General features: G+C 32.0%; 1 protein-coding gene and 1 long non-coding RNA gene across 11 annotated transcripts; one reads left to right on the forward strand and one right to left on the reverse strand.

Moving 5' to 3' along the window:
• Positions 1-5,263: 5,263 nt before the first annotated feature.
• On the forward strand, positions 5,264-23,169 carry LOC114194079 (MADS-box transcription factor 23-like). Of its 6 annotated transcripts, none has more exons than XM_028084124.2 (9): positions 5,264-5,404; positions 5,645-5,870; positions 13,445-13,523; positions 16,824-16,885; positions 19,796-19,895; positions 19,975-20,016; positions 20,088-20,129; positions 20,304-20,455; positions 22,951-23,169. In XM_028084124.2, the coding sequence occupies exons 2-9, from the start codon at positions 5,689-5,691 to the stop codon at positions 23,009-23,011; spliced, it is 720 nt and encodes a 239-aa protein (XP_027939925.1). In that variant the 5' UTR covers positions 5,264-5,404; positions 5,645-5,688; the 3' UTR covers positions 23,012-23,169. The 6 variants fall into 6 exon arrangements, with proteins under 6 accessions (XP_027939925.1, XP_027939927.1, XP_027939929.1 ...); XM_028084126.2 differs by lacking the exon at positions 22,951-23,169 and adding an exon at positions 20,543-20,691 and having other exon boundaries at positions 20,088-20,171; XM_028084128.2 differs by lacking the exon at positions 22,951-23,169 and adding an exon at positions 20,543-20,691.
• LOC114194080 (uncharacterized) lies at positions 18,361-27,513 on the reverse strand. 5 transcript variants are annotated; one of them, XR_014984253.1, is made up of 5 exons: positions 27,124-27,513; positions 26,860-26,926; positions 20,354-26,367; positions 19,028-19,173; positions 18,361-18,933 (listed from the first exon to the last, which is right to left on the reverse strand). It is a non-coding gene; the product is annotated as an uncharacterized LOC114194080 (long non-coding RNA). The 5 variants fall into 5 exon arrangements; XR_003606341.2 differs by having other exon boundaries at positions 20,354-20,442; positions 27,124-27,500; XR_014984251.1 differs by having other exon boundaries at positions 19,028-20,442.

Genomic DNA, 27,513 nt, shown 5'->3' on the forward strand with positions numbered 1-27,513 from the left:
TCAGAGAACTCTAGAAAAGTGATTTCTAGAGAGATGATGTGTTTTTAAAATAATGAAACTCATTTATAACAAAACTATTTATACTAAAACTTTTTAATATTAAAATGATCGAGTCTCACTATTTTAAAACCACTATCAATTCTAAAATGCCAATTTCTAGGGTTTTACATTCTCCCCAACAAGAAAAATTTTCGTCCTCGAAAATCCGCTCATTGGGTAGAAGGAAAACTATGCTCTCCTCATTTTGTCTTGTCTGACTTATTGACCTCAACCCATTAACTAACTAGAAACCTTGCCTTTATGTTATGTGATATGGTGCTCAACAGTGTAGATTGATGTAGTCATTACTCTCAGAGAAACTTCTCAACTTCAAACCTAAAGCTTGAAGGATCCTTTTCTTCCAACTAACCAATTTGTATCTGATATGCCAACTCACCTTCCATATGCCCTCCACTGCCTCTTGTAGGTTTTTACCAAAATATGAAGATAGCCTTAGTCTCAATATAAAACCTATTAGTTACCACCTCACACCATCTGATTCCCTCCTTTAAAGAACACTCAACTGGCTTGACCACACACGACTCTTGACATACCAACAAGAAGTGAGCACTTTTTGTCATCCTATCCACCAGAATCCTCACGACATCATGCTTCTTTTAATGACTTTGACTAGTAGGTAACATAGTCCATAATAATGGTATCCCACTTCTAGACTGGACCCTTTAATTTTTGCAATGACAACACCAAATTCTAACATTCAATCAACACCTCTTAATATTTTAACCTGTAATATTCCTCCATCATACCCGTAGAACCACATCTTTTCTTGACTTGAAATTTCTAGTTTGATCAATACCTAGTAGCCTTATGGTACATCTCAAACTAGGATTGTCCGATTTGCCTTTTTCCCAACCATTTTGAGAAAGCCACTAGTTTTAGTCAGATGACTACACTGATGCAATCTCCTCACAACTTAACTTCCCAACTCAGATTCTCATACTTCTCCACCAATTCTTGCTCTTACCTCGTCAAACCAAGGACTTGAACCCTTTTTTTTTCATTTAAGCTTTTACTATCATTTTCTCACTTCTAGGTTGACACTCCAATTTGAAACCATAACCCAATTCATCTCCTTCTTCTCCTGCCCAACTTCTTTTGTGCAATACCACACTTCTAGCTATTGATGATCATTTAACATTGTTAACCAATCCTCATAAGAAATACACCTTTTGTTATTCTTGAGAACTCGTTGCTGCATCAACCACCAGGTCATGAGCAAGATAGCTCTTCTCTTACACCTCCTACCATTGATATGAATAACCCACCACTATACTGCTGCGCTACTCTGATCCATACACAAACCCATAGTAATGAGATTGGAAAATAATCAATTCACCTTTGAGATTATGTCCCAACCTTGCAAAAGGACAATTCAAATTGACTTTGAATGTGAATCCTTCGATCACCACGAGACATACCACAAACCCGAGCAATTTTCACTTAGCCATAATTGTAGCAAAACCACCATCTCAACTCCAACTCCCTCTAGCACACAACCATGACGCATCCACCATAATTTTGACACTAAAAGGTTATAACCCCAAACGAAACCAAAACCCCTAGTCCAAGCATCGCCTTTGTAACATGTATCTTCGAATTAGATCATTCCTGTTATTCATAATCACTAACTAATACGAACACCCTTTTTAACTACTCTAGACTTTACTTTTCTTTTCTTCCTTTACTATGCTTTGCCATCACTAGCTTTGCCTTTCTCACAAGATCAAACTTAAATATGTGCTTCCTCTTCCAACACTATAAATCCTCTACCTTAGCCCAAGGTCAAATCTTCTTCTCATGTGAACCACTTTCCTTGAAATGCCTGCTATTCTTGACTTTGATGCTGCTATCTGTTGAGAAGATCTAACTACCTCCTATTGATGTTGATCTGGTATAAAACTCTTAATATACTTCTTTTTCATCACATGATTATTTTTTTTACTCAGAAAACCACTTTGCCTGACTAGACTTCCAAGCTCTACCTCATTTTAACCTCCCATTAGATATTTGTCGTCCTTATATACTTCATGGTCTTTAGCCTTCTTAGCTTTAACCTCAAACTTTCAACAACTTTCCATCTCAGAACGCAAACATTGTTGAGATGTAGAATCCAATTGATTTCTCAAACCTTACTACACGTTCTCTTATTCTAACCTTTGAACTCAATTCCTTTTGTAAAACTTGTGGTATACAATCTTAGAACATGTTCTTGCAGCTCCCTCAGCGCAAAGTGTTGCTTCTAAAATTCAACTTCATTTATTAGCCCATTAAACCAAAACTTAGCAATTCCTTGTCCACCGATATACAACCTACCACCACTTCATACCTCTGAGGCAAAAGATTGTCTCAAAGGCCTTACCCAACCCTTACAAAGGTAAGCAGGTCAAGTTTGACTTTGACTCTGCAATCCTCTACCATCACAAACACCGAACATAAACCATAGAGGCGTAAACATGACAAGAAAAGGAATAAAAGACAAAACTCAAAACGATAATTCTAACTCCCTTCTTCCCAAACCTTTAGAATTAAGAAAGGAAAATTATCTCTGATATACTCATGAGTATGCACCCTCATCACTCTATAAAGATATTTTTTGTTCTTAATACTTTCAGTTTCATCAACTAACCACACTATTTTGAACTCTAAAACAAGCTAGACATGACAAACCCACAACCTTCAGGTCATCCTAAAGATGAACTACTCTGATACCATAAATGTAACATCTCAATTTCAGCAACTTAAAATTAATAAACTAGGATGTTTCATCATAATATTCAAAACAAATATCCATTGTATAAAATATATTATTACAGTCTTACAAAAGATAGGACTATAAAATATATCATTTATACAAACCAGCTAACACCAATCAATGCTCTATACACACGTTAACCACTTACTAAAACTCCCAGAAACCTTCCACTAACCTAACAGATGGTTTCCCATTCTCCAAAGGTGCCTCTAAACCTGCAACCTCATCTGCTCCCACCGAATAGGTGATCATCGCAAAAGAAAGACAAACAACAAAAGACACAGAGTGCAAGGGTAAGCTAGTTTATAAAAGAAATAATCATATAACAGATAAACTTGTTACATTATAAAATAGCATATTTCAAGCATTCATAAAAAGAAATACCAAACATATAATTGCATACTCTCTAGACTCAATTATCCGGATTTATGCATTGACTCAGACATAGAAGTTGTGCACCTGTCATAAAAGTGGATTGTGGCAAAAACCCTGGCTCCACTTGGCCTAACGAAAAGTGAATTGTGGCAAAGGCCCTGGCTCCACTTGGCCTAACCAACATGAATCAATTTCTTAATTCCTCAGGACGGGGTTAGTTACTTATGACATCGCCAAATTAGTGGTCTCACCCCTAATCCCGCCATAAGAACCTCCTTCGACTCTCACCACCTAGGCCACAATACTCTATATGAGTTTGTAAGCCTAGTAGAGTATAGGAAAACTTCTGACCAACACATATCCCTAGCCAATGCATAACAACCTACTAGTGAGGACTGCACTTCTTCCTTAGAAGCACAACCCTTATGCAACAAACAATTCAAATCAACTTTCTCATTCCATTCCATTAACATCCACTTTAGCTCTCTTACCATCATCACATTTCCTCAGAATCCAACACTTCAAAACAAAGATACAATCCAACTTTAACCATCTCATACCACTTATTCTCTTTCATACTTATAACCTCATCACTTCTCCATAAAACATACCCACCAATCATACACAACTCATTTATCATTTTCATATATCATAATTCATAATTTCTTGTAACAAGCACTCTATAACATAAATGTTCAAGAACAACTAGTAAAACTTCATAACACAAAGAAAAACATAAATGTCACACTTGATAGAGGGGAGATGACAGTTCATGTTAAAGGTGAAGAAACAAACAGAAGGTTCCACAAGTAACTTGGGGATTTTCCCACAACCCATGGATTTGGCTCCAGTATATAGAATTCACACCAGCGTATTCCACAGGTAACCAGTGGATATTTCTACAACGTGTGGATTCAGCTTCGAGAAGTATATTTCAAATCATACAAGCAAAACAACCATACTCATCACAGATCAAATTCATCAACAAAAATCATTAATTTAGAAAAACACTGCAAAGCAAAACAATACTAGCTTTCCTTACCTGACAAAGCGGCTCAATCAACCTAAACAACTTAACAAACTCAAGGAACACCAAAACCCATTTTGCTCCACATGATGCTCTATCTATACCTAGGAACAACAAAAGAACGATCAGGACCTACCGTTATGATCACTGACCAATCTAGACTCATATTGATGATTAAAACATCACATGCAACCAAAGCAGGGTCACATGCAAGCCAGAACAGAGAAGAACCATAAGAAAATGAGCAGAAGTTCAACTTACACGATTGAAGAAACTGATCATATAGAAAAGAAGAACTCGCCAAGAGGATCACCCTAGCGGTCTCTGATCTTCAAACAGATGAACAAAAGGTGAGAACTTCTAGAGAGAAGTCAGAAAACTCTAAAAAAATGATTTCTAGAGAGATGGTATGTTTTTAAAATAATGAAACTCATTTAGAACAAAACTATTTATACTAAAACCTTTTAATATTAAAATAATCAAGTCTCACTATTTTTAAATCACTATCAATTCTAAAATGCCAATTTTTAGGGTTTTACAAAATATAAACCAATCATTTTTTTTCAATAATGTAAATTAAATCTAAATAAATAAATAAAATGATAATTTCTTAATCAAAGACAATGGCATATGTTATCAAGGAGAATCTGATTCTATTTCTTATTATACTAATAAAGAAAAATATTATGTGTTATGCACAGTGTGTTATTATCCACGCTCACGCAGCAGACATAGCAGTATATTAATATAATAGACTATATAAATACCCACGCAAAAGGCATTTTGGCGGTGGATAGTACAAAAATATACAACGGAATAAGGGCATATTTGACAACTTACAAAAATGACGATTGCGCTTTAGCGGTGCACAACGCACTCCTAGCGATTATTTGAAAGAAGCGCCATTCTCAAAAAAGCAACTACTGTACGATCTACGGCATGCGTATTCGTAGCACCACGCGTCAGCGTAGCAACGGTGGCTGGCACACCTTTCGAGGAACATATAAAACACGAGAATCTGATTGGGCCACGTGCAGCTTCAGGGAAAACCACTAGTGGTTTTTCTGGCCACATAAGCGGTTTCACTGCACCACCCAAAAGCGGTTTTCTCACTTTCCTTATATAGCTACCAAGCTCGTGCTGCTGATGCGCATTCAGCGCTTTGTCTGTTATAACCTACGCCTTCCTCAGTAATCACACTCTTTTCTCTCTTCTGCACAGTTTTTTTTTTTTGTTTTTTCTTCCTTTTCTCTCTTTAAGATTCTCTCTGTCTTTCTCGGAAAATCAATTGCTCTTCCTTCTTCACCACAGCATGTGGATCCAAGCGTCTATTTTCTCTTTCGCAACCGCGTCGGTTTTGATTTTCGCTTTTTATTTTTTGTTGTTCTTATTCGTCTAATTGAAGTATCGGTTGTGGATCTGTTTTGCAGCGAGTGCTTTTCTGAATCGAAGGATCTGATTGTTAGGGTTTGGTATGGGGAGAGGAAAGATCGTGATAAGGAGGATCGATAATTCGACTAGTAGGCAAGTGACGTTCTCGAAACGAAGGAACGGTTTGCTGAAGAAGGCGAAGGAGCTTGCGATCTTGTGCGATGCTGAAGTCGGAGTTATGATTTTCTCCAGCACCGGAAAACTTTACGATTTTGCCAGCTCCAGGTACACGATTCCTCTATCGATCTATTTTTCTTTTTCGTTTTGTGGATGTTGAATGCTGCTGTAGACGCTCTACGAATTCACTGTCAAATTTTGTGCATAAATGTTGAATGTCGTTTGTGTTTTAGCTATTCGTAACGATATTATTATTTTGTTGCTAAAGATATTAGCACAAGCCATATAATGTTTGAAAAACCGTTCCCGTTATGGTGTAGTTAATGGTTAATTTAATTAGAACTAACGAAAGGACTTCGTTAGGTTAGGCACGAGCTGCCTTTCATTCAAGCACAGAAGGTTTAGAATTTTAAGAACGACGACGTCCGGTGCTTACTCATACAATTAGTAACAATAACGGCAATATATAGGTAGTGCTATTTTGGATTCCACTGCGGTGACCGTGTTATTGGGTTACGTTCTCTATAGGCTTTAATACTGTTGTTTTTTTGCTGGAGATTATAATTGATAGAAGTGACGGGATGGCTAATTAATATTATTATAGCAGTAAAAGCGCTTGCATAATTAAGCAGAGCGGTGTTTTCTTCAAAGATGAAGTGGGTTTGGAAATTAGAATAGTTGAGTTGGATGAAAAAAATAGCGGTGCCGAGTAATCTTATCACAGTTCTGAAGTGCTGAAGGGGCCCACCGGAAACCTAAGTTGTGTTCTATAAGAAGACTTGAGATGTTTATCAGTGAGATAAAGAGACCACTTGGATTGTATTGGGTTGGAAGTTGAATGAGCTTGTGCGTCTAGTGTTGTAGGTTTGAGCTGGTGAAAATTTCGTGTCATATCTCTAAAGCATTTTTTAATTATACCAAGTTATGTTGTATTTATACATTCGTAAGCTTGTCCTAGGCAATCTTTCCATGGAGAAATTATTTGATGAACTTGAATCACATAATGTAGGTTAATCTCGGTATAATATGTAAACATAGTATCATTAGTTTTTATAAAATAAAAAATTTATGTATATGTCATATAAAAGGTAGTTAGATCATAAATAAATGATGATAGTGTCTTATCTAATAATTTCTCCATTTTATATATTGATTTAAATTGGAGAAAAACACACTTATTAGTACAGGTTAGCTTCCATTTCCTGATAAGACATCCAAGTGGAACACCTGAGTATAATCTCTTTTTTTACCAGCGGAAAATGAGAAGATTTTTCACTTTATACACTATATTATATATACTTTCTATTTTTTTTTCTTGTTCTATTATATTATTTATTATATATACCTTTAGTTGTCTTTTTCCCCCTCTGGACAGATTAAATTGGGTTGGGTACTGGCAACTTTTATTATATCAAAGATCTTAACCTCATTTTATATTGTCTCGCCCATTAAATATATTATTTTTCTATTTTCAATTTTATATTTTATATTTTTTTTATGTGGAAATATACCTAAAAATATGTTTTTATGGAAAGGATTAAAAAAAAGTAAAAGGAAAAATATTAAAATTTACAAGACTCTATGTTCTTTTACTTATATTAGTTTTTCTTTACATAATCTTTTATGTTTAAAAGTCCAATTTTATATATTAATCACTGTTTTACTCTCTCTCTCTCTCTCTCTCTCTCTCTCTCTATATATATATATATATATATATATTAAATTTTTACTTAAGTATAGTGTTTTTTTAAGGATTAAATATATTTTTTGTACCTTAACTTTTGTTGAAATTTGAAAATAGTCCATTTTTGAAACTTTGAACTAGTTTTGTCCTTCATCTTTACAAATGTGTGGATTTAGTCATTTTAACCAAATTTTGTTAAATTTATTTGATGTTTCATATGCATTTCATGATTGAATTTGAGTTGTTTATACTGTTTGACACATTTTTACTTTAATGTTAAGTCAAATACTATTATCAACCATGTTTGAGATTTCATGATTGAATTTGGTTAAAAGAACTAAATTCACGTATTTCGAAAGATGAGGGACTAAATTGATTCAGAGTTTTAAGGAGGGATTAATTTCAAATTTCACTGAAAGTTAGATGACCAAAAACATATTTAATCCTATTTTTAAATAGGCCAAGATGAAAAAGATCTAAATTAAATATAAATTATGACTTTACAATAAAGTATTTAGATAAGTTATAAATTTATTCTTTAAAAAAGTTTATAAACCTAATTCCTTTTCCTGTAAAAATGCTTAATTTATAATGGTATACATGATATATGACCTTAATATATTATAAAATCAATATAATAATAACATAAATAGAAAAGTATTTACATTTTATAAATAATTTGACATTTTAAAACATGAAACCTTTTGTTTTGATCTTCAGATTTTAATTAAATAAGTTTCTATACAAAAATTTAACAAACTTTATTTTTTAATAATTGGGATAACCCAATTTAATGTAAGGTAACGATTTGTTTATTTAAATCACTCCATAAAAGAATTAGAAAAAAAAAATGAATCGATCTGACACGATAAATCTAGAAGTTGATATAGGATGAATTTGGGGAAAAATAAAAAATATATATATATTTAGGAGGATTTAGTGAGAAACTTGATGTTACTTATTTTGAGGGATTGAGAGGTGATACATAGAAAAGAAAATAGATAAAAATTAAATATTACACATTTGTCTTTATGGTTAAAAATAATATTAAATAAAGATTTGATGAGTTAAAATTAAATTAAAAAAAGATGTTGATGATTAATTTTTAAATTAAAAATTAATACATGTAATTAATTAAAAATAAAGTGTCTTTGGTATAAAAAAGAAGTTTAATAGATAAAAATGGTAAACAACAATTTTGTCTTTGAGTGGTTAAATTAATACAAAATTAAATGGTACTAGTTGAAATGAAATTAAAAAAAAAAATCAACACGTAACAAAAGGCTCTCAAAACTTATGGATATGGAGCATGGGAATTAGTTCCATGGGAACTAGAACCGATTCTCTAAACAATGTCTGTCCACCTACTTCGAGAGAACCAGTTTCCTGATGAAGACCCAAGCCATAGAATTGGTTCCACCACCAGAACCAATACCCCCTCACCACACAAATCCATGCAATTCCAGAGAACCAACCCCGAATCCCCCCTCTCACGCGAAAACCAACCACCCTTCCCTCCTTCGACCCACATCCATGGCCCACAATGAAAAGCAAACCAAAAAGTGAGGTTTTTGAACGTGAAATTATACATAATGTGTAGAGTAATTTCATAAAAAAACACTCACCCACACATCCCATCCCCAAAGCGAAGATGATATCTCCCACCCATCCTTCAAATCATTGATCACATTCATGCGCAAATCTGCTGCTGAAAGTAACGTGTGAATCACTCATCATTCTCTCTGTTGGAAAGTAAATACTTGAAACTGAACACACTTATAGAATATGGTAAAATTCATGACTATTTTTTGTAGTCTCATAATGACAATTAAAATTTAAGAGCTCACATTGTTTTTTGTCTGTGATAAAATTCATTGAGTTTTTAACTTACTTTCAGTTGACCACTCAATTGGTATACCTCCTTTAGAGTTCTACAAAAAAATGTTCTTAAGTGTAAGTAACACATTAAAATCATATTTCTTTAAGGAAATAAAAATGTTCACTGTGTTTGAGACCTACTATGATGAAATTCGTGTCATTGTATGGTTGTGAATCTGTGAATAATTTATAATTATAGTATAACTGCTTTGCATTGATCCTTTTTCTTTCTTTTATATAACAAATACTGAATGTATTTTGAATTTTCAAAATATTAAATACATTTATATTTTCATTGGTAATATAATTGTAAGATAACTAGTTGAAAGATATATATAGTTTTATCTTGATATAGTGTGATGAGCTATTGTACAATATTGTTTACTTGTACAGGATATACTATGAATAAAAGAAAATGCACTTTTTTTTTTATCAAATGTATTTTCCACTCTAACTATATACTGGAATTGAAGTGTTTACATTTTGAATGGCATCTGTTTAACTTATATATAGGTTCTTACAACATTGAATGGTTAAGTGGAGATTCAATTTTAATTGTTTTAAATACAATAGTAACCTGTGAAAGTTAATTTTCTCTTAAAAGTTGTTAACCTAACTTTTTGAATTAATTTTTTGTACCACATAAAGTTAAATAATAAATATAAAATAGTGGAAAAAATAAGTTGATATGATTTTATATATTTTATTTTATAAAAAATATATTTTGAAGCAATTATAGTTTCGTGTTTCAATGATATTGAGCTCCTATTATTTTTATTAAAATTAAAAAAAATGAAAAGTAAGGAAATAATTAAATATTTTTATATTTTTATTAAAACAAAATTTAAATGATGATTTTTTAAAAGGTTATTAATTTTAATAAACAAATTTGAATAATTTATGACATGTCTTTTTAATAGAAAATTTTAAAAGAAATTAAAATTCTAAAAATTTATAAAAATAATGATTTTTTTTAACAATTTGATACCTCAAAATTATATAAATTCTAAATTTATTTTGGAAAAAAAAAACTAAGAATTTGAAATTTGTCGCACTTGAAATTTGTCGCACTCTCTTTTTTAAAATTCATATATCTTCCTTTTATTTTTTTATTTTTTCAATTTGACTTTATTCGAGTTTGGTTTCAGTCTAGATGTTATTGATTAGGCTAAGTTGGTCATTTTCGATTATCATTGTTAAACTTATGATGTGCGATATATTTTTCATTCCACACCAGTTAGAATTTTTATTTGTCAGCATCAACCATGTTTAAGTTGATATTTACCTAAATTGTGATGGATGTCAACTAAATTTTCTCATTTGGAGTTTGTATTGTTTTTTTTCTTCTTAATATCTGCAAAGTTGAAATAGTAATTTTGTATTTGGTAATTTTTTTATATTAATTAATATTTTATATTCAGACAAGGAAATCAAAATTTAATAAATTAGAATTATCTTATTGAAATAAGAAATTTAAATGATTCAAATTAAAGTGATTTAAATTTAAATTTAATATATTTTAATTTCTTGAAGAGTGAAATATTCTTATTCAAACACAGTATGTTGGTGAAAAAACATAATATATTTTAAAGATAATATAAATAAGATATGGGTTAAAGAACATAATATGTTGGTGAGATAAATTCATTTACTAAACATATTTGTGGTCAAACAAATTAATTAGCTAGTTGATTTGTGATACTTGAAAATAATATAATCACCACTTATCTTTGTCCTAAATGTTTATGATCATGATGCAAAATTAGAGTTACTGAAGTTGACTGGTGATATGTAAACTTGTTTTACTCTCTTTTTCTTTCCAAATGGTGCAAAATTAATACTTTCTCTATATATAACAAAATACTCTCTACTTGGCTTAAAGTTGAAGAGAATAGACTTTACAAGTTTAAGCTTTGTAGACACATATTGAGAGTTTAACCCAATACATCTCTCTTACAACTATCTGGAAGTGATAACCAATATAACAATGTAATAACAAATATACTATATTTCTTGAGTGTAGTTTTCTCTACCTCAATAATTAGTTGGTTGTATAAACATAAAGTAGTCCTCGATATTCTCCATTATTATTAGCACAAACATATTTCAACTTCTTTTTTTATTGTCTCTCGACCAAATGCATTAACTTCTTTGAACTTTTCATATACTTGATCTTTTATTTATAGAGTCAGCTTTTTGGAGATCATTATCTTTGGTTAATAAGTGGATTTTAAATTTAATTTAATTTTATAAAATTGATTTGTAAGATAAGATGTTAATCCATTAATTGATGTGTAACTTTCAATACACTCCTTCTCACTCTGATACATACACATTTTAAACCTGAAATTAAGTATTAATGAATGGTTTAATAGCAATATGATAATAACTAGAATATTAGGCTCAAGAAATATAATATGTACATATACATCTTCAACCCTCCAAATGAGTTTAACATGTCAAGAACTTTTTTTTGGTGTAATGTGTAATGCACAATCACAAAAGAGACATTTTTTACGTAAAAAAATTCACTCAAAATGTAAAATCAAACTTCACCAAAATCAAATAGAGATATGATAGAATCAAATCAAATACACAAACAATTGCTTACAACCACTTAATACATCAAAGTAATAAAATTTTCAAATTTAAAAAACAAAGAAAAAAACCTAAAATATTAACAAAAGTTTGAAATTAATTTTTCCAACCGAAGACTTCCATTCTACAATTCCAATATTTAAAACGAAAAATGGTTACGTTGCTAAACTATTGTTCAATTTTTTGTCTGATGCAACAGTAAACGAAGTGGAACTCAACTTTACTAAAGTCGCTCATTGGACATGTAAACCATTTTTTTTCTCTCTTTTTCACTTGTTTTCCCCTTCCAAAGGTGGCAAAAGTAAGATTCTCTTTTGACTTCCACTTGGCTAAAATAAGAAAATATAGACTTAATATTTTTAAAATATATAATTAGAACCCAACGCAATATGTAAATGAAAAAACTAAACACATAAATTCAAAATTAACACTTTATTTAGTAGAATATAAAGTGGCTTATGGTACAATCTACATCTCTTCAAAAAACATTACATATTCACGACAAAATATATCACAGTGACCTTCCAAGAACTTAACAATGAGTTAAAAATTGTTAATATTGATTCATTCATTTAGGAAGAAAAATTATAAATAAAATAAATTTTGTTCTATATTGATAATATATTTTTAATTGGATTTTTTTACTCTCGTATTTCCCTTAATATACTATGCTTCTGTATTTCCTTTAACAAGTTTAACATGCAAAAGTACATTAGGTCTTGAAAAACCACATTTAAAACTTTCTATTATTAGCTGAAATTGATTGAAAAGTGCAAAAGTTGGTAGATTGCAAGTACAATCAACATCTCTTCAAAACGCTAAAATTTGTAATTTTCTATTATTTCTAACCAATAATAGATTTTTTTTAATCAGCAATTGTTAGTTTATAACATTATCTTCGTAGGTAGGGAGAATTGAACTCAACTTCTCCCCATCCTCCCTTCCAATTTATCACCAAGTCAAAATTGGTGTTAAACTTTGTAAACATCAAATTATATATAGTTTGTCCTTTTAAAACTATGTAATTCCTTTTTTGTTACTTGACCAAGTACTTAGAAGAATTAACTTTGAAGCTACCACTCAGGCAGGGGTATTGAATTTTGAACTTTGTCATTCTAAGATACTGATTGAATCTTGCAGAACTTTAAGGAAAAAATGTCACAATTCCATGAGTAAGACATGTGTATTACATTCATAAATAGCGTTCCAGAGTAGCTGAAGTCATGAATTTCGCTTAGAGGTTTAAGACAGTTTATTCCCATTCTTCGGCCGAAATGAGAGGAGAGGTAATTTTGAAGTTACACATTCATATCGACTACATAACTTCTACATCAACCAAAGCATCTACCCCAAAATCTCATTCCTAAGACATGTCAACCAGTTCACTAATTCATAAGATATTATTGAGGCACAAATATTACTTATTTGAATCTGCGCAGTGAAGTCCTAATTTCTTTACTTGAATGTTACAGTCAACACAGCACATGTCTGACGCATTTTTATTTTGAATGACTTTTTCCAGCATGAAATCAGTAATTGACCGATACAACAAATCAAAAGAAGAAAATTGTCAACTTGGGAGTTCGGCCTCCGAAATTAAGGTATTTATAAATATCTAAAATTATGCCTGGTCACTTAGAATACACACGTGAATCACTTGGGAGATTATTATGCAATTGCACAGGGCATTAGAAATGCCTGAATTTGAGAAAAAATGACTGAAAATATCATTTGTAATGTACCTTTTGCATCTTTAAGTTGCTCGTTTCTTCATTTTTCTTTCCAGAGTATTGATGAATTAAGACACCACAATTCTCAAGTTCAAAGAAAAAAAAAACTTCATTATTTTGGAGCAACAATTCAAATTAGCAAATTGATTTGGAGCACTTCCACCCTTTTCAAGTTCGGGATTCAGTATACCATTACAAACTCTTTGAAGGGTAGAATGCAACAAATTATTCTAAACTCTATGAACACCTTCCTTGAGAATCCAGTACCCAGTATGTATGCTAAAAATAAAAGCAAGAACATACATAGTAGGACGTCTCAATTCTTGGTTGACATGATTATAAACCAAAAATGTGAAATATTTTACCACTTTTCTCTTAAAACATCCATATTGGCTAAAGCATAACACAACTAACAACTAACGAACGATTCCAGTTAAGCACTCTGAAAGAGATGAATAATTTAATGACTTCGACTTCTGCCTTTCTTCTCGGATGAAACTCCACACACAAGGGATGGGAATGAGACACAACCGAATTGAATCACTTTACAAGAGAACGATTAGGTTTGATTCCCTCCACAATTGCAAAATAAATAGATTGATTAGAGAATTGGGTTGAGCTATTTAGGCAGAGGTAGCAAAGTATAAGATAAGGGAGAACCAAACCTAAAGCTAAATCCCAATTACAATAATCTATAATCTTGATGTTAACTAAACCTAAAGCTTCTGACATTTAACTGAAATTTAAAATATCATTCTTATACGTTGCTCATTCAGTTTATCATATTTATATTTCTGTTAATATAGCTGTCAGATGTAATGGGCTTTGGTCCATCTTTCTGTATTTTCCTATTTATGTGTTCAATACATATTAGGAATTCAGCCTATGTCTCTTTCTCTTTTATTTCAACAATCATAACAGTCAATTTAATATAATAAATAAAAGCTTCTTTTAAGATTAATTGCATTTTAACTTGATATTCTCTCAATAAGACACATTGCTCAATCACCTCAACCACGACAATGGTGAAGGTGTCCATCACTTATATTGACTGGATCATTTCATTCTCCTTACAAACCACACATCACGCTCATTTTTAAAGTTTTTTCTACTTAACATTGTCCTGCTAGGAATCAAAATCCTTAGTTGTAACTTGATCCGCCTAACTTGCATCACAAAAATAATTGATGCAACATATATCAATCTCTCTCACCAATTGACCTATTAAGAATCAAACTTCTTGTGAACTTGTGACCTTACCACTTCAACAAAAACTATAATCACAATGCATCTTTTTCTTAAGAACATAGTAACTCAAGCATCACAATTCAATTCTGAGTTAACCCACCTAAGCTGAGGTTAAAGATTGTCTTGCTACAGATTGAAATATTTGATGGTAACTTGACCCACCTAACTTACATCACAAGATTATTGATGTAACTCACCCTCTCTCAACAATTGACTCATTGGGAATCGAACCTATATACTCAATTGTAACTTGGTCTACCTAACTTATGTCACAAGACTATTGATGTAACCTGCGACATGTTTCTCAACCGCTGTCTCATTGGAAATTGAACCTAATAACCTTAGCTTTGATACCAATGGAAGTTTACCGCTCTACCAAAAACTATAGCTCATAATCACATTGCAACTTTTTTCTTTTAAAGAATGTAACGGCCCAAACATCAAATTCAATTGTGACTTAATCCATTACACTACAAGACAATTGATACAAACCTACAACAATTTTCTCCTTAACAATTGCCTAATTGGGAATTAAATTTTTCAATTGTGACTCACTTGACATACGCCACACGATGTTGATGCAACCTATAACATTAACTTCCTACCAAACCTACATGATTTAATATAAAATTTTGTTACTATAAACAATTAATTATTTTCTAAATAGATGTTCCATCTGTTAAGAGCATACGATTAGGTAATCCTACAAAATCTAACAATGTATGGTTTATCAAGAAAAGACTTATCTACAATGACATGGTTAAAGATAGAAAAAATTTATCAACACTCTTGGCATTTAGAGTTGGGCATAGTTTTATATTCAAAAAAAGTACTTAACAGAGGCTCATACTCAACCATACCCCATAGAAATATGTTGATAGTTTAACCAAGGCCTTGACTACAGTCCATTTTAGAGTTCTTCATGTCATGACAACAAGGTTTCACTTGCTCACCCACCTTGACTTTGAACATCATTCAGCTCTCTCTCTCTCTCTCTCTCTCTCTCTCTCTCTCTCTCTCTCTCTCTCTCTCTCTCTCTCTCTCTCTCTCTCTCTCTCTCTCTGACAGCATAGCTTCGCAACTGTTTCCTGCTACATAAAGTAAACTATAAACAGGGACATAGTTAATCAGAACAACTACTCTAATCCAGTTATAAAAACCTATGCACTACTAATTTTTAATCAAATTGTAATGACTATAAATTTGTCTCGAAAACTCACTCCAAATTTTCTCACTTTCTCTTTCTCTCCATTTCAAAAACCACAAAGCAAGTTGAATCAAATCATAAAATTCCACAAAACTCTCCATATCTTGACCTACAAACTCCCTAAAGTAACTATTTTAAAACCCCATGATAAATTCAATCTTCTTATACTTATAATGTTTCCGTCCTCCACAAGACACCCTATCCTGCACAAGATTAGAACCACATTTAAGGAGGAGCTATAGTATTGGCAAATACAACTAATAGCTAAAGGAAAAAATCCTTCCACCTAAAAATGAGAAATCTTCCAAGCACAAAAATTCAAATTTCAGAAGTCATGATATTCGGAGATCTCTTATTCTTTGATATTTGTTTGATTGTATCATATACAATACAATACTCATACAGAAATAATTGCAGTATGGAAAAATATGTTTTGGTGCTGGTTTCTAATCAACTGAACTTGATAGCTAACGCAATTCCTTTTGTAAACAAAGGAAAACAAAGTGCCAAGTTTAAACTATCAACAGGTTACTACCACCTGTTAGTACGGTGGTTTCATGTTATTCGGGTCATAATATATATTTATAAAAAAACTTTTGTAACATTTAATTTAAATAATTATGAAAGCATATATATCTGATAAGTGCATATATATCTGGTGATTCCTCTCCCTATGATATCTGATCAGACCTTTACTTATTTCTTTCAATTTTTAGTTTTGGCAAAGGGAGGCAGCAATGTTAAGGCAACAATTACACAATTTGCAAGAAAGCCACCGGTACACCCCTTATCAGAACATATGCTTATACTACAGTCGAGTTTAAAAGAAAAATCCACATTAAGAAAAACAGAGTCTACATTATTAGCGTATTTAACATGGTAGTGTCAACTAGAGTTATTGCATACCTGTTAATTAGATATGTGATCAAGAAGCTGTGTCAGGATATAATTACTCTGCAGTATTTATGCTGTAACTAATACCTCACTAATCACTGACAAAAAAAATGCTTGTGTATTTGAACAATTTCTTCTATTCATATATATGAACATTCATATATATGAACAAAGAGAGACATCCATATCAGTTTGTGTAAATAGCAATAGGGGTATATAAAATAGGGTTAGCGAAATGGACTGAGGATTAATTTTAATTCAGATTGTACAACAATAATATTTTATTGTTTAATTGTGATCTATTAATTTATTTAAAAATTCTGATCTATCTGAGATACATTTTAAAAAATTCATTAAATCCAATTAATTTTTGTTTTCATGAATGTGGGTATTCAATCAATCCACAAAAATAATGCTTTGTTTAGTCATATATAAAAGAAACAAATACATAATTCATCAAGACAAATAAAAGAAGTTAAATTGGTAAGATTTAATTAATAATAATAATACCATACATTTTAATTTCATTTCAGAAATACCAATAGAATTAAATGGTTTGACGTAGTTACATTTAATGGCATATTACCATTATTCAATAATCATTTCAGAAATTTATGCATTATGATCATATATAGTAGTGCGTGCAATAATTTGGTTAATAGTAGTTTGTGAATGGACAATGCCCTCTTACAAGACTTTGATATCAGGGCTGTTAGTGTATCGTTGTTCTGGGTTAAATATTGTATTTTACTAATTCTATCAAAATGGTGTTACAACTTCATAAATTGTAATGGGACAGTGATGTTCAGAACAAATCAGAGGATATGAAGTCAATTCGGCGGCAGTATCCCAAGTATTTTCCTCATTGAATTACATAATTTATGGAAAATAAAGAGAAGTCATGAAAAGCATTATGTTAGTGTGTTGACTTGCTATATTTGTTCTGTGTGTTGATTTTTTACATTTGTTTTTGTTGAAACAGACTTTAGGGTCTAGGGTTTAAATCTGTTAAGGAGGAACTAAATAGCTAAGTAACACTTATTAATACAGTCATAAGTATAGTAGACTAATATTCTGTCGTTCAAGGAAGATACTGTATATCCTTCAAAGTTCAAACTTTGAAAACAGTGTTGAATTATGTGCTAAATAAATGTTAGTAAATCTACACTAGAATTCTGACAATCTCCTTTGAGCTGGAACTTAACTAAATGCTCCACTTCTTACCAACAAACTCACTTAACTAGAACCACCCAGAAATATTCAAAAGTCAACTGGAAAAAATCAGGCATCTCACTAGAGGTAGAGAGCAACAGATATCAACTGAAAGCTGCTAATAACACTGATAGAAGGTGGTTGGAATGGAGCGAAACCTAATTGATTCAGGTATAACATAGACATGTACATACCTTCATAAAGATGAACGTAAATGCTTAGCAACATAGAGTCATACATGGCATTCCACATTCAAATAATAACAATAATGCTAAAGAGTAAGATAGTTGTTAAGGTTTAGTAGCTTCAATGGTCTAGAAAAATTATCTCAATGACCCACATTCTATATTCAACGAATACCAACAAGGCTCTAGCATGAGTCTTATATGTGTATTAGGCATATTTAGAAATTTTTACCATTCTAGCACTGTTCCTTCTTTTTGTTCCCGGATAGGACACTGTAGTAAAGATTTACAAGAATGACATGGTTTACTGTTCTCATGCATGTGCCTAACCTCCGCAAATTTATCCTCGCCACTGTTCTGCACCAGTGAAGACGCTCCCGCCACTGTTCTGCACCAGTGAAGACGCTCCCACCACTGTCTCCAGCATCCATTGCCTCAACCGTGTAAGCCTGTGCGACATACTCCTTTTGGATTTGAGGATACCCTTCTTCGTTTTTTCTCATCCTTTTTGGATTCTAACGGCCAGATTTAGATTCTGGAACAATAAATCATGTAATCTTTGTAAACCTTTGCTACTTGAAAAAAAAAGAAAAAACATTGCTAGATGGGTAAAAATTTTGCATGTTTACCTCTCAACTAACAACCTTGAGAAGACAAACAGAAGTTTGGTGTACTCATTCCCTTGGAACTTTTTATCTTTCAACTGCTACCTCATTACTTTGTTCTGATCCCATTGTCTACGTTGTCTCTCTTCCTCAGCTATTAAGTTCCTCATCTGTCATTATTCCAAAAATTAAAATATACTGGCACGGTACCCATCTCCCCAGCTTCACACAAACACAAGAGATTGAAGCACATGCATTTGATCACCCTTCTATTATTAGAAAGAGTAGTAGAGTCGGAATCTACTTACTCTGAGTAGGTTTTATTAAACATTTGATCTACTTCTCCATGAGTAGGTATTATTAAACTTATATATAATTTTAAAAAATAATTGATACTTTTCATCAACCAGCTTTATTTAACACATAATATACTTTCTTAAATAGATATGGTATTTTATCCTGTAGCTAATTCTATAAATATTCCAAAATCATTATAGTTATAAAGAAAAAATTTATGAATCATGCTCTAGAATATACATAAACCCATGCTTATCATACATAAGGCACAGAGTGTCTGTTTCTCAACTAGTTACCAGTATTATTATCATGAGATAAATTGTCTTACAATTATAGAAGAATAAACATGAGTATCTCTTAAGGCTGGTCAAATAATTTAAAATACACAAAAGATACTTTCAAGATTATATTTTCAGTCTAATCTTTACAGTGAAATATCAATTAAAGTTCCATATTTTCAATACATACAATTTTACTTCTAGTTTGATGTGACAGGAAAATCATGGGGGAAGAGCTGTCAGGTTTGACAGTCAAAGAATTACAAAATTTGGAGAACCAATTAGAAATTAGCCTTCGTGGTGTCCGTATGAAAAAGGTTTGTATTCTCTATCATTAATGCGAGCTCAATTTTGAATATAAAGATGTAATAGTTGACATAATATTGGCATATGCAGGATCAACTTTTAATAGATGAAATACAAGAACTAAATAGAAAGGTCAGTCTTTAAACAGAGAAGTTAATGATCTAAGTACTTTGTTACTTAGAATATTCCTTTTACTTCTGCAGGGAAACCTCATACGCCAAGAAAATGTGGAACTGTATAAGAAGGTAAACCTAATTTGTCAAGAAAACATGGAATTGAAAAAGAAGGTATTGGTTTGAATGGCAGATCAAACTAAAATAATCTTCTCAAGCTGACTGATCAACTTTCTAACTTTCTAGATGAGGACAGCCTTGTTTAATATTTATCCTGAACTTTAAAAAGAGTTTTACTAAACTCAGGTCCATGGAACAAAAGATGATAGCGAAACAAACAGAGATTATGTTCTCACAAATGGTCTAGGCATAGGAGAGGATTTGCATGTGCCCGTGAATCTCCAGCTTAGCCAGCCACAGCACCACTATGAGGCTCCTTCAAAAACTGCAAAATTGGGGTATGATCTTTCTACCATTTTAACTAGTAGACCAATAATCATGATGCAAAAGCATTGATATCAAATTCATTTTGACTGTTGCAGCAGATTGCAATTGCATTGATCCATTTACAGGACATGTGTTTCTCGATTGCTATCAAGAAAAATGGACTCAGATTTTAAGTATGATGTGTTTATATAAATGTTCTGGCATATAGACCCCAAACTAATTAGTTTTAAATATTTTATTATCAAGAAAAAAAAAAAAAAAAAAACTCTAGTATGTATGCCAGAAGCAATGAAGCACCTTTTGAGAAACAAAGACTCAAATTAAGGAAGAAATTCTTCAAAGCACACAGATGTGAAATTCCTTTTACCAGTTTTTATGTGTTAAAATTTATCACTGACCTTTAAATGAGTGAAAGATATTAAAGCAACCATGCTGTCAGTAATACATCAGATAAAATCATTGCAATCAAGTCTATATTAATTCCAACAGAACAAATACAAACTGTGAAATGACTTTAAATGCCCATGCAAGAAAAGAAATAACTACAACAATTGAAAGGAATCCATGTATACACTCACCCTTAATCCAAATTCCACTTAAAAGTTTATAAATGAATGATTAATACCATCCTATCACTTTTTCTCCTCGACTTAGCATCAATTCCAAAGAAAAAACAACTGAACTAATGTAGCTCATTAGAAGGTCAAGAGACATGAATCATTACCGTTTTTATTTAAACTGAAAAGGAAACAAGTAGTCTATATTAAGGTAAATTTTACAAAGGTGAGTAGGAGTCGAGATCACTAAATTTCTAGAAAATCAGATATATAAAAATTGGAAAACAAAGACAGCTCTTAAAGTACAGTGACATGATATTACTTTAAGAATGTGACAAAGATACATGGCAAAAATCAATAACCAAATAACTTAGCAAGAAACTTGCATTTTAGAACTGACCTTTTACAATCATGGCTATTGAGAATCAAACCATGATTATAATCTACATCTTAAAACACACTATTGTGTTAACTAAGTAATTATTTTTAACGGGTAATGGCAAAAAATATTAATATTGGAAAGAGCACTACCAATAAACAATCAAAATTCCGTGGGTATGATATCATGAAAATCAGACCTCCACAGATACCACATGACATTATTGTGATTGTAAATCACTACAGAGTGCAGACATGATATCAAAACCTGTATATGACCAAATGGTATACAGTTTGATCCTTTGCCGCTTCCATTCTTCTAAAATAGATGTTTTTTAGCACAATGTAGTGAGAATGCACACTGACCATGCTTCAAGCCCAAAGGGCTCTTACACGAGGGAACATCTTCAATACAATTCATGAATCTTCATCAAACAGTGGCAGTGCTTTAGAGAGCCATTAATTTGTTTGCCCTTCTTGACTTCTTTTGAAAAGACTTTATAACTAAATATATTGAGCTTGAACATATATAACAGTAAAAATAAAAGAATCTAATTAAGTTCATGTAACTCAATTCAAAATAAATAATTTAGTACCAAAATATATTTTTTCTATCAAAAAGAATGAATGATTTTAAGTTGAATACGTGGTGACCTTTATTCCACCCACCAGCAATAGTTCAAAATCAAACATTGTAGAGTAAAAGTAAGGCAAGGGCTTTGAAGTTCCTCTTTCAATTCTAGAAAGAATAAATCAGAAAGTATACAAGTTGTTAACTTGATACTAAATTTAGAAATCTTGGCAATTGTATATAAATATAACAAATAAGTATTATTTATATGACAATTCTAAACATGTTTCCGAATACAAATAACAAATTTTAATCAACAAAAACAATTCACACAAATAAGATGCAAACTTTCAATAAAGAAGACATTAACAAGGATGTCTAAGAGACAGAAAAGTATAAACACAAAGCACACAGTCCGAATGCTAATCATTCACTATTCATATCAACTCAAAAACATGAAAAGTATTTTAATCAAGAACTAGGTTATAAATAGAACATATATACATTTTGACTAGTCACATATCATAGTATTACATATCCCTTTTACAGTTAAACATTATTTCTTCACAGTAGTCCTCTTCATACGAATTGAAGAGTCTTCTCTATTATTCCCTTGGGATTTTCTTTATTGGAGCCTCATAAGGAGGGTATAAAATATGTCTAGGATACAAGACAAAGTATAATAGAAGAGTATAAAAAACCCACCGGAAAACTAAAATGGTGGTAGGGATGACTATGTAAGATTTGAACAACTAACAGATTGAAAGCAAATTGTGACGATATATAACTGAATGATGCAAGATAATCTTGGTAGCTTGATGTAATTTTATTTATCATGATTATATTGTCCATCATATGGTCATTTGTGCAGTCTCTTCAATCTTGAGCTCTCTCAAAATATGTATCATACACATGAGTTAACATATTAGTAAAATCATGACCTTGTATTATTTTTTCAGAACTTGATCTCACTACAACAATTTGCTTCTTACTGTACCAGGATACCAATTTTAATCCAATCAGGACACATGCAGGAGCAGATCGTCTACCATAGGATATAAAATTGGCCCAGTCGGACTATCTCTGAGAAACCTACTATCTGAGCATGCCCCTTGTCTTTATAAACAACACAATTGCCTACAGCACTCTTAGTGTAGTTCACTATCTCCATTATTACTTTCCAATGCTTCTGGCAAGGAGAGTTCAAGAATATAAAGACTCACCACACTTACTAGAGAGGGAACATGCGGAAGAATGACTGAAGATCATTCAACTTTCCAATCAACCTCTTATATTTTCCGAGATTCAATAAGGGTTCCTCCTAGTTGGGTGCAATCTAACATATGGATGAATGACAATGAGATAATTCAATTTTCCAATCGGTCATATAATTCCTGAGATTCAATAAGGGCTCCTCCTACTTGGTAACAATCTAACATGAGGTTCCATCGAAGGTTCTACTTGCTTGGCATTTAGTAGATCGGTTTCTGGCAAGATGTCAAGAAAATATTTCCTCTAATAGGTCACCAAATCATCCTTGGATTGAGCAATTTCGATACCTAGGAAATACCTTACCAAGGTCTTTAATCTAGAACTAGCACGAGAGGTCCTGTTTGAGGTTGTGAATGTTACACTGACCAAAGCTTATAAGGAAATTATCATTTACACAGACAATAAGATAAATGCATCCCTGAGGTGAATGTTCATAGAAGATAGAGTGATAGACTTTTCTACAAATCATACCAGTTGTTGCACAATAGTAAGAAAGCAACCAAACTAGATTGGAGGGGACTATTTGGATCCATATAGGAACTTGTGAAGCCCGACAAACCATAGTAGAAGACTCCCCCTTAGCACCCTAATTTGCTTTTTTGTTCCATGTATGTAAACTTCACCAAGATTGTCATCCAATAGAGCATTCTAAATAAATACAATATGTTATGCTTCTATTTTCAATAATTGACGTCAATATGATGCAACTATAGATACGTGATTTCTACTTTTCTTCTTGGATTCCAGTAGGTTACACGAAGTAGTACATTACACGTGTAGCTAGAATTTTTGAGAACTCATGATAATCATTGTATGAAACGATTTTTAAGAGTTGGGTGATAGAACTTGGTATATATACTATACTTGTGTCATTGGCAGAAACTAGTAATTTGAGACATTGGAAACAGATGGGAAACTTAAAAAATTTCTAATATAGCTAATGTGTCGGTGAACACAAAGTATGATCTATCATTAGGCATGCGAGGCTAAAGGTGAACGATGTGACAACATGTCCAACACGTATAGGACACTAACTCGACACTCGTACGGCACATATTGGTGAAGTTTCTAATTTAAAAGACATTCTTTTGTCTCTAACATAATTTTATAGTTCAAACACAATTTTAACAAAAACAAATACAATGATTTTCTAGAAACTTATTGCATAAACTTCTATTATGATTATAAAAATAAGGAGCAAATTTTATATGATCACTATTTTCACTTTTTGGATATTAGATAGATGGATTAGATTCATTTTCCTATTAGGTGACAATATGTTTAGATTATTATATTTGACACATCTATAAATATTGGTCGTTAAATTAAATAATTAATAATTATCTAATATATAGATTCATGTTCCCGTGTCCTACATTTTGGAGACAACACGTATTGAAGTGCATGTGTCCATGTTCAATCGTGCTACATACATGATGTCAGCCTACATATTGGTCATGGCCTTGAAGTGTGGCCATGACACCTAGCTTAGCCAAAACAGCATCATCAATCTTCAACTCAATGGCAAGCTCCTTCAATACAACAAAGTCTTTGCCATCTGTTAGATATTATTTGATATTATTAAAATATTGTTACATACTGTTAATCACAATATCAAACAATATCTTCTATTTACTCTATTTATTTTCAGATACTCCTTTTAGTTGTACCTCTCTATTATAAATAGATTATCCTATGTGTGGTTTATACACAAGACAGATTAATCTGAAACCCTATTTTCTCTATTCTCACCACCATCCATAGCAATCTCCTTGTTTGACTCCTCAATTGACCAGTCAAAGCTCAAAAAGTTGGCATCATCAACAACAAAGTGGTTGAGATATAGGCAGTTTTCGTGTTTCATGTTGTGAAGTAGTTGTGTCATTGAGTTCCTCAAGTTAATATATTTGTCATCGACAAACAAGAATCTCTAGTTTGAAAAGTAGGGAAAAATAAGACTTGTCAAACAAATTATTTTAGTTTTTCTGTTTTGAAATAATCTCGAAACATTTTAAAACCAAAAGGAACAAGAGTGAAAAGATAGACAATCTCTACAAACTTATTTGTCTTATAACATCAATAAAAACTTTGTAGCTCGGAAAAGGCATCCATGGTAGTTCATCAAGGCTACCATTTTATTCTGTTGAAAGACCAACATTGATTAGTAATGTGGTCAAAATAGTGTATAAAAGTGGAGGGACAATCCTGTCTCTACGAGCTAGCTTGAGGTTGAGATAGTAACAAACCCAATATTGTAATATTTTATAGAACAACAAGCAATTCTGTTATGGTTATTTTAGACAGATGTAGATTGTAATGAATCAAGCAGAACAATAATAAACTGTTTAATATGCTCTCCAAAGACTTCTCTTAAAACATTGGCTTCTAGTTTATTCATAATGTCCTACATCACCAGTATGTATTGTGCTGAATGAAAAAGTCAACATACACCCTTACCATCAAAAAAGTTTAAAGTGAATTAAAGGATAAACCAAAATTAACCATTACAAGAGATGCCAAGCATGTGCGCGTTGTCTCAAATTAGGTCAAGGAAGTTATGAAAATTCATACAATGTTGCTTAATTCTATCTTGTTTTCAAACATATGGTTAAGCTTTGCGAATGGACTTATTCCACATTAGATTCTAACTTATTTACCTTCATAAAAGTTCAAATATTCTAAAACGATGGTATATCAAACTAGTTAAGATTTAATTTTACAAAGTAAAAGCAACAAAAAACACTTTAAAATTGAAAATGGGAATAAAAATAATAATATTACGTAATGGCACACCATGAAGAATTGTGTTACATAAAATATGATTTGAGAAGGAAAAAGTTAACAAAGAAGATGTGGAAATAAAACCACTCACGTACGTCTGCAAACTCATTACTCTACATCCCAAATGTTGCCAGAAAAAATAAGCACAAAAATAGGGATAGAATAAGAAAGTCAATTACAAACACACGGTACTACATGTGACTAGCGAAAAGCATCCTAAAGAAAACCTTACACATTAATTGAATTCCATAGTTGTTTGTTCCATTACAAATTTCCACCATGTTATTTTCCATCAACTTGATGAGAATTGGCCTAGACGTGTGACTGCTAGGATAGCTAATCGCACTTTTTTCTTCAAGCACTGCTATAAGAAGCAACATCGACCAACTCACAAACGAGAGGAGTATTATACTTTTTACCGTGAAATAAAAAAACTAAAGGTATAACTATACAGTGCAGTACCACCGTTGAAACCCAAGGAAGTATTCCTCAACACGATACTCCTAGTGAGTGAATAAAAACGGAGAGAAAAAGCAACCGTCAAACAAAAAATTAAGCAATTCGACGGGGTAAAGTTTACTTTTAAAAGAATTGAAAAGTTGTATATATTAAAACATAAAGCATTAAGAGAGATAGTGCTAATTATATTTGTTGTGCAATGTCATTTGTTTTAATGCTCAAACAATGGAACTCTAAGTTTGATTGATATAACCAAAGCAACGAACCAACAAAGTATACTGAATTATATAAAACTGTACAAAAAGTTGCAAAAAGAAAAAAAGGAAAGAATAATAACATATCTATTTATTAAAAACAACTAAACTATCATACACCGTACATGTAGGCTCTTAGTTACCTGAGATCCAAACGCACGTCTCCACCGAATGTGACCATTGCTTCGGAGATTAAATAACATCTCTAACCTATATATAACATAAAAATACACCGGTAAGTGCACGACAGGAAAAGCACCCTGTGATACCGCGATGATGCTAAAAAACAAAGAAAAACAATTCTCCTTTCGCTAAAAGTGATCTAAAAGAGAAGAAATATGTTAACCGTTAGGGGACGGTGCAATTAAGATCATCGTTTATTTTCAGTTCTTCGGTTTTACTTTTACCTGTGCTTTTCGCGCGGTTTCTTAGAAACCAAACGGATTCAGAAGAAAAATACTCTTCCCCGATGTAAGGCGGAAGAGAAACACCGAAAACTCGTTCCATGAAAGTGGAATCCACGAAGCAGCGAGGAAAGCGAAGCGAGCACGGTTAGAGCATGAATGCGGTTTGGAAAATGAATTTTGATGAGAGAATCGGAACCCATGGACTGATCAGAGAAAACAAGAAAACGAAACATTGTAAAGGTTAAATGTGAGATCTGTGCGCGTGAGCGTTGGATGATTGAAAATTGAATAGTGAGTGACCGTACGCAGAAAGAAAGAAACCAAAGAGAGAGAGAGAGAGAGAGAGAGAGAGAGAGAGAGAGAGAGAGAGAAATGTGTGATGGAGGTTTG

This window comes from Vigna unguiculata, chromosome 8, assembly GCF_037176805.1.
Source record: "Vigna unguiculata cultivar grain cowpea cultivar isolate G323 ecotype 2 chromosome 8, ASM3717680v1, whole genome shotgun sequence".
Classification (NCBI taxonomy): Eukaryota; Viridiplantae; Streptophyta; class Magnoliopsida; order Fabales; family Fabaceae; genus Vigna; species Vigna unguiculata.

Excerpts from the sequence above, each read along its gene's own strand:
- LOC114194079 (XM_085665814.1), top strand. The coding sequence starts at position 5,689 with ATGGGGAGAGGAAAGATCGTGATAAGGAGGATCGATAATTCGACTAGT. Across the intron at positions 13,524-16,823 it reads GTTCGGCCTCCGAAATTAAG|TTTTGGCAAAGGGAGGCAGC; the intron begins GTATTTATAAAT and ends TTCAATTTTTAG. Across the intron at positions 19,896-19,974 it reads GTGGTGTCCGTATGAAAAAG|GATCAACTTTTAATAGATGA; the intron begins GTTTGTATTCTC and ends TGGCATATGCAG.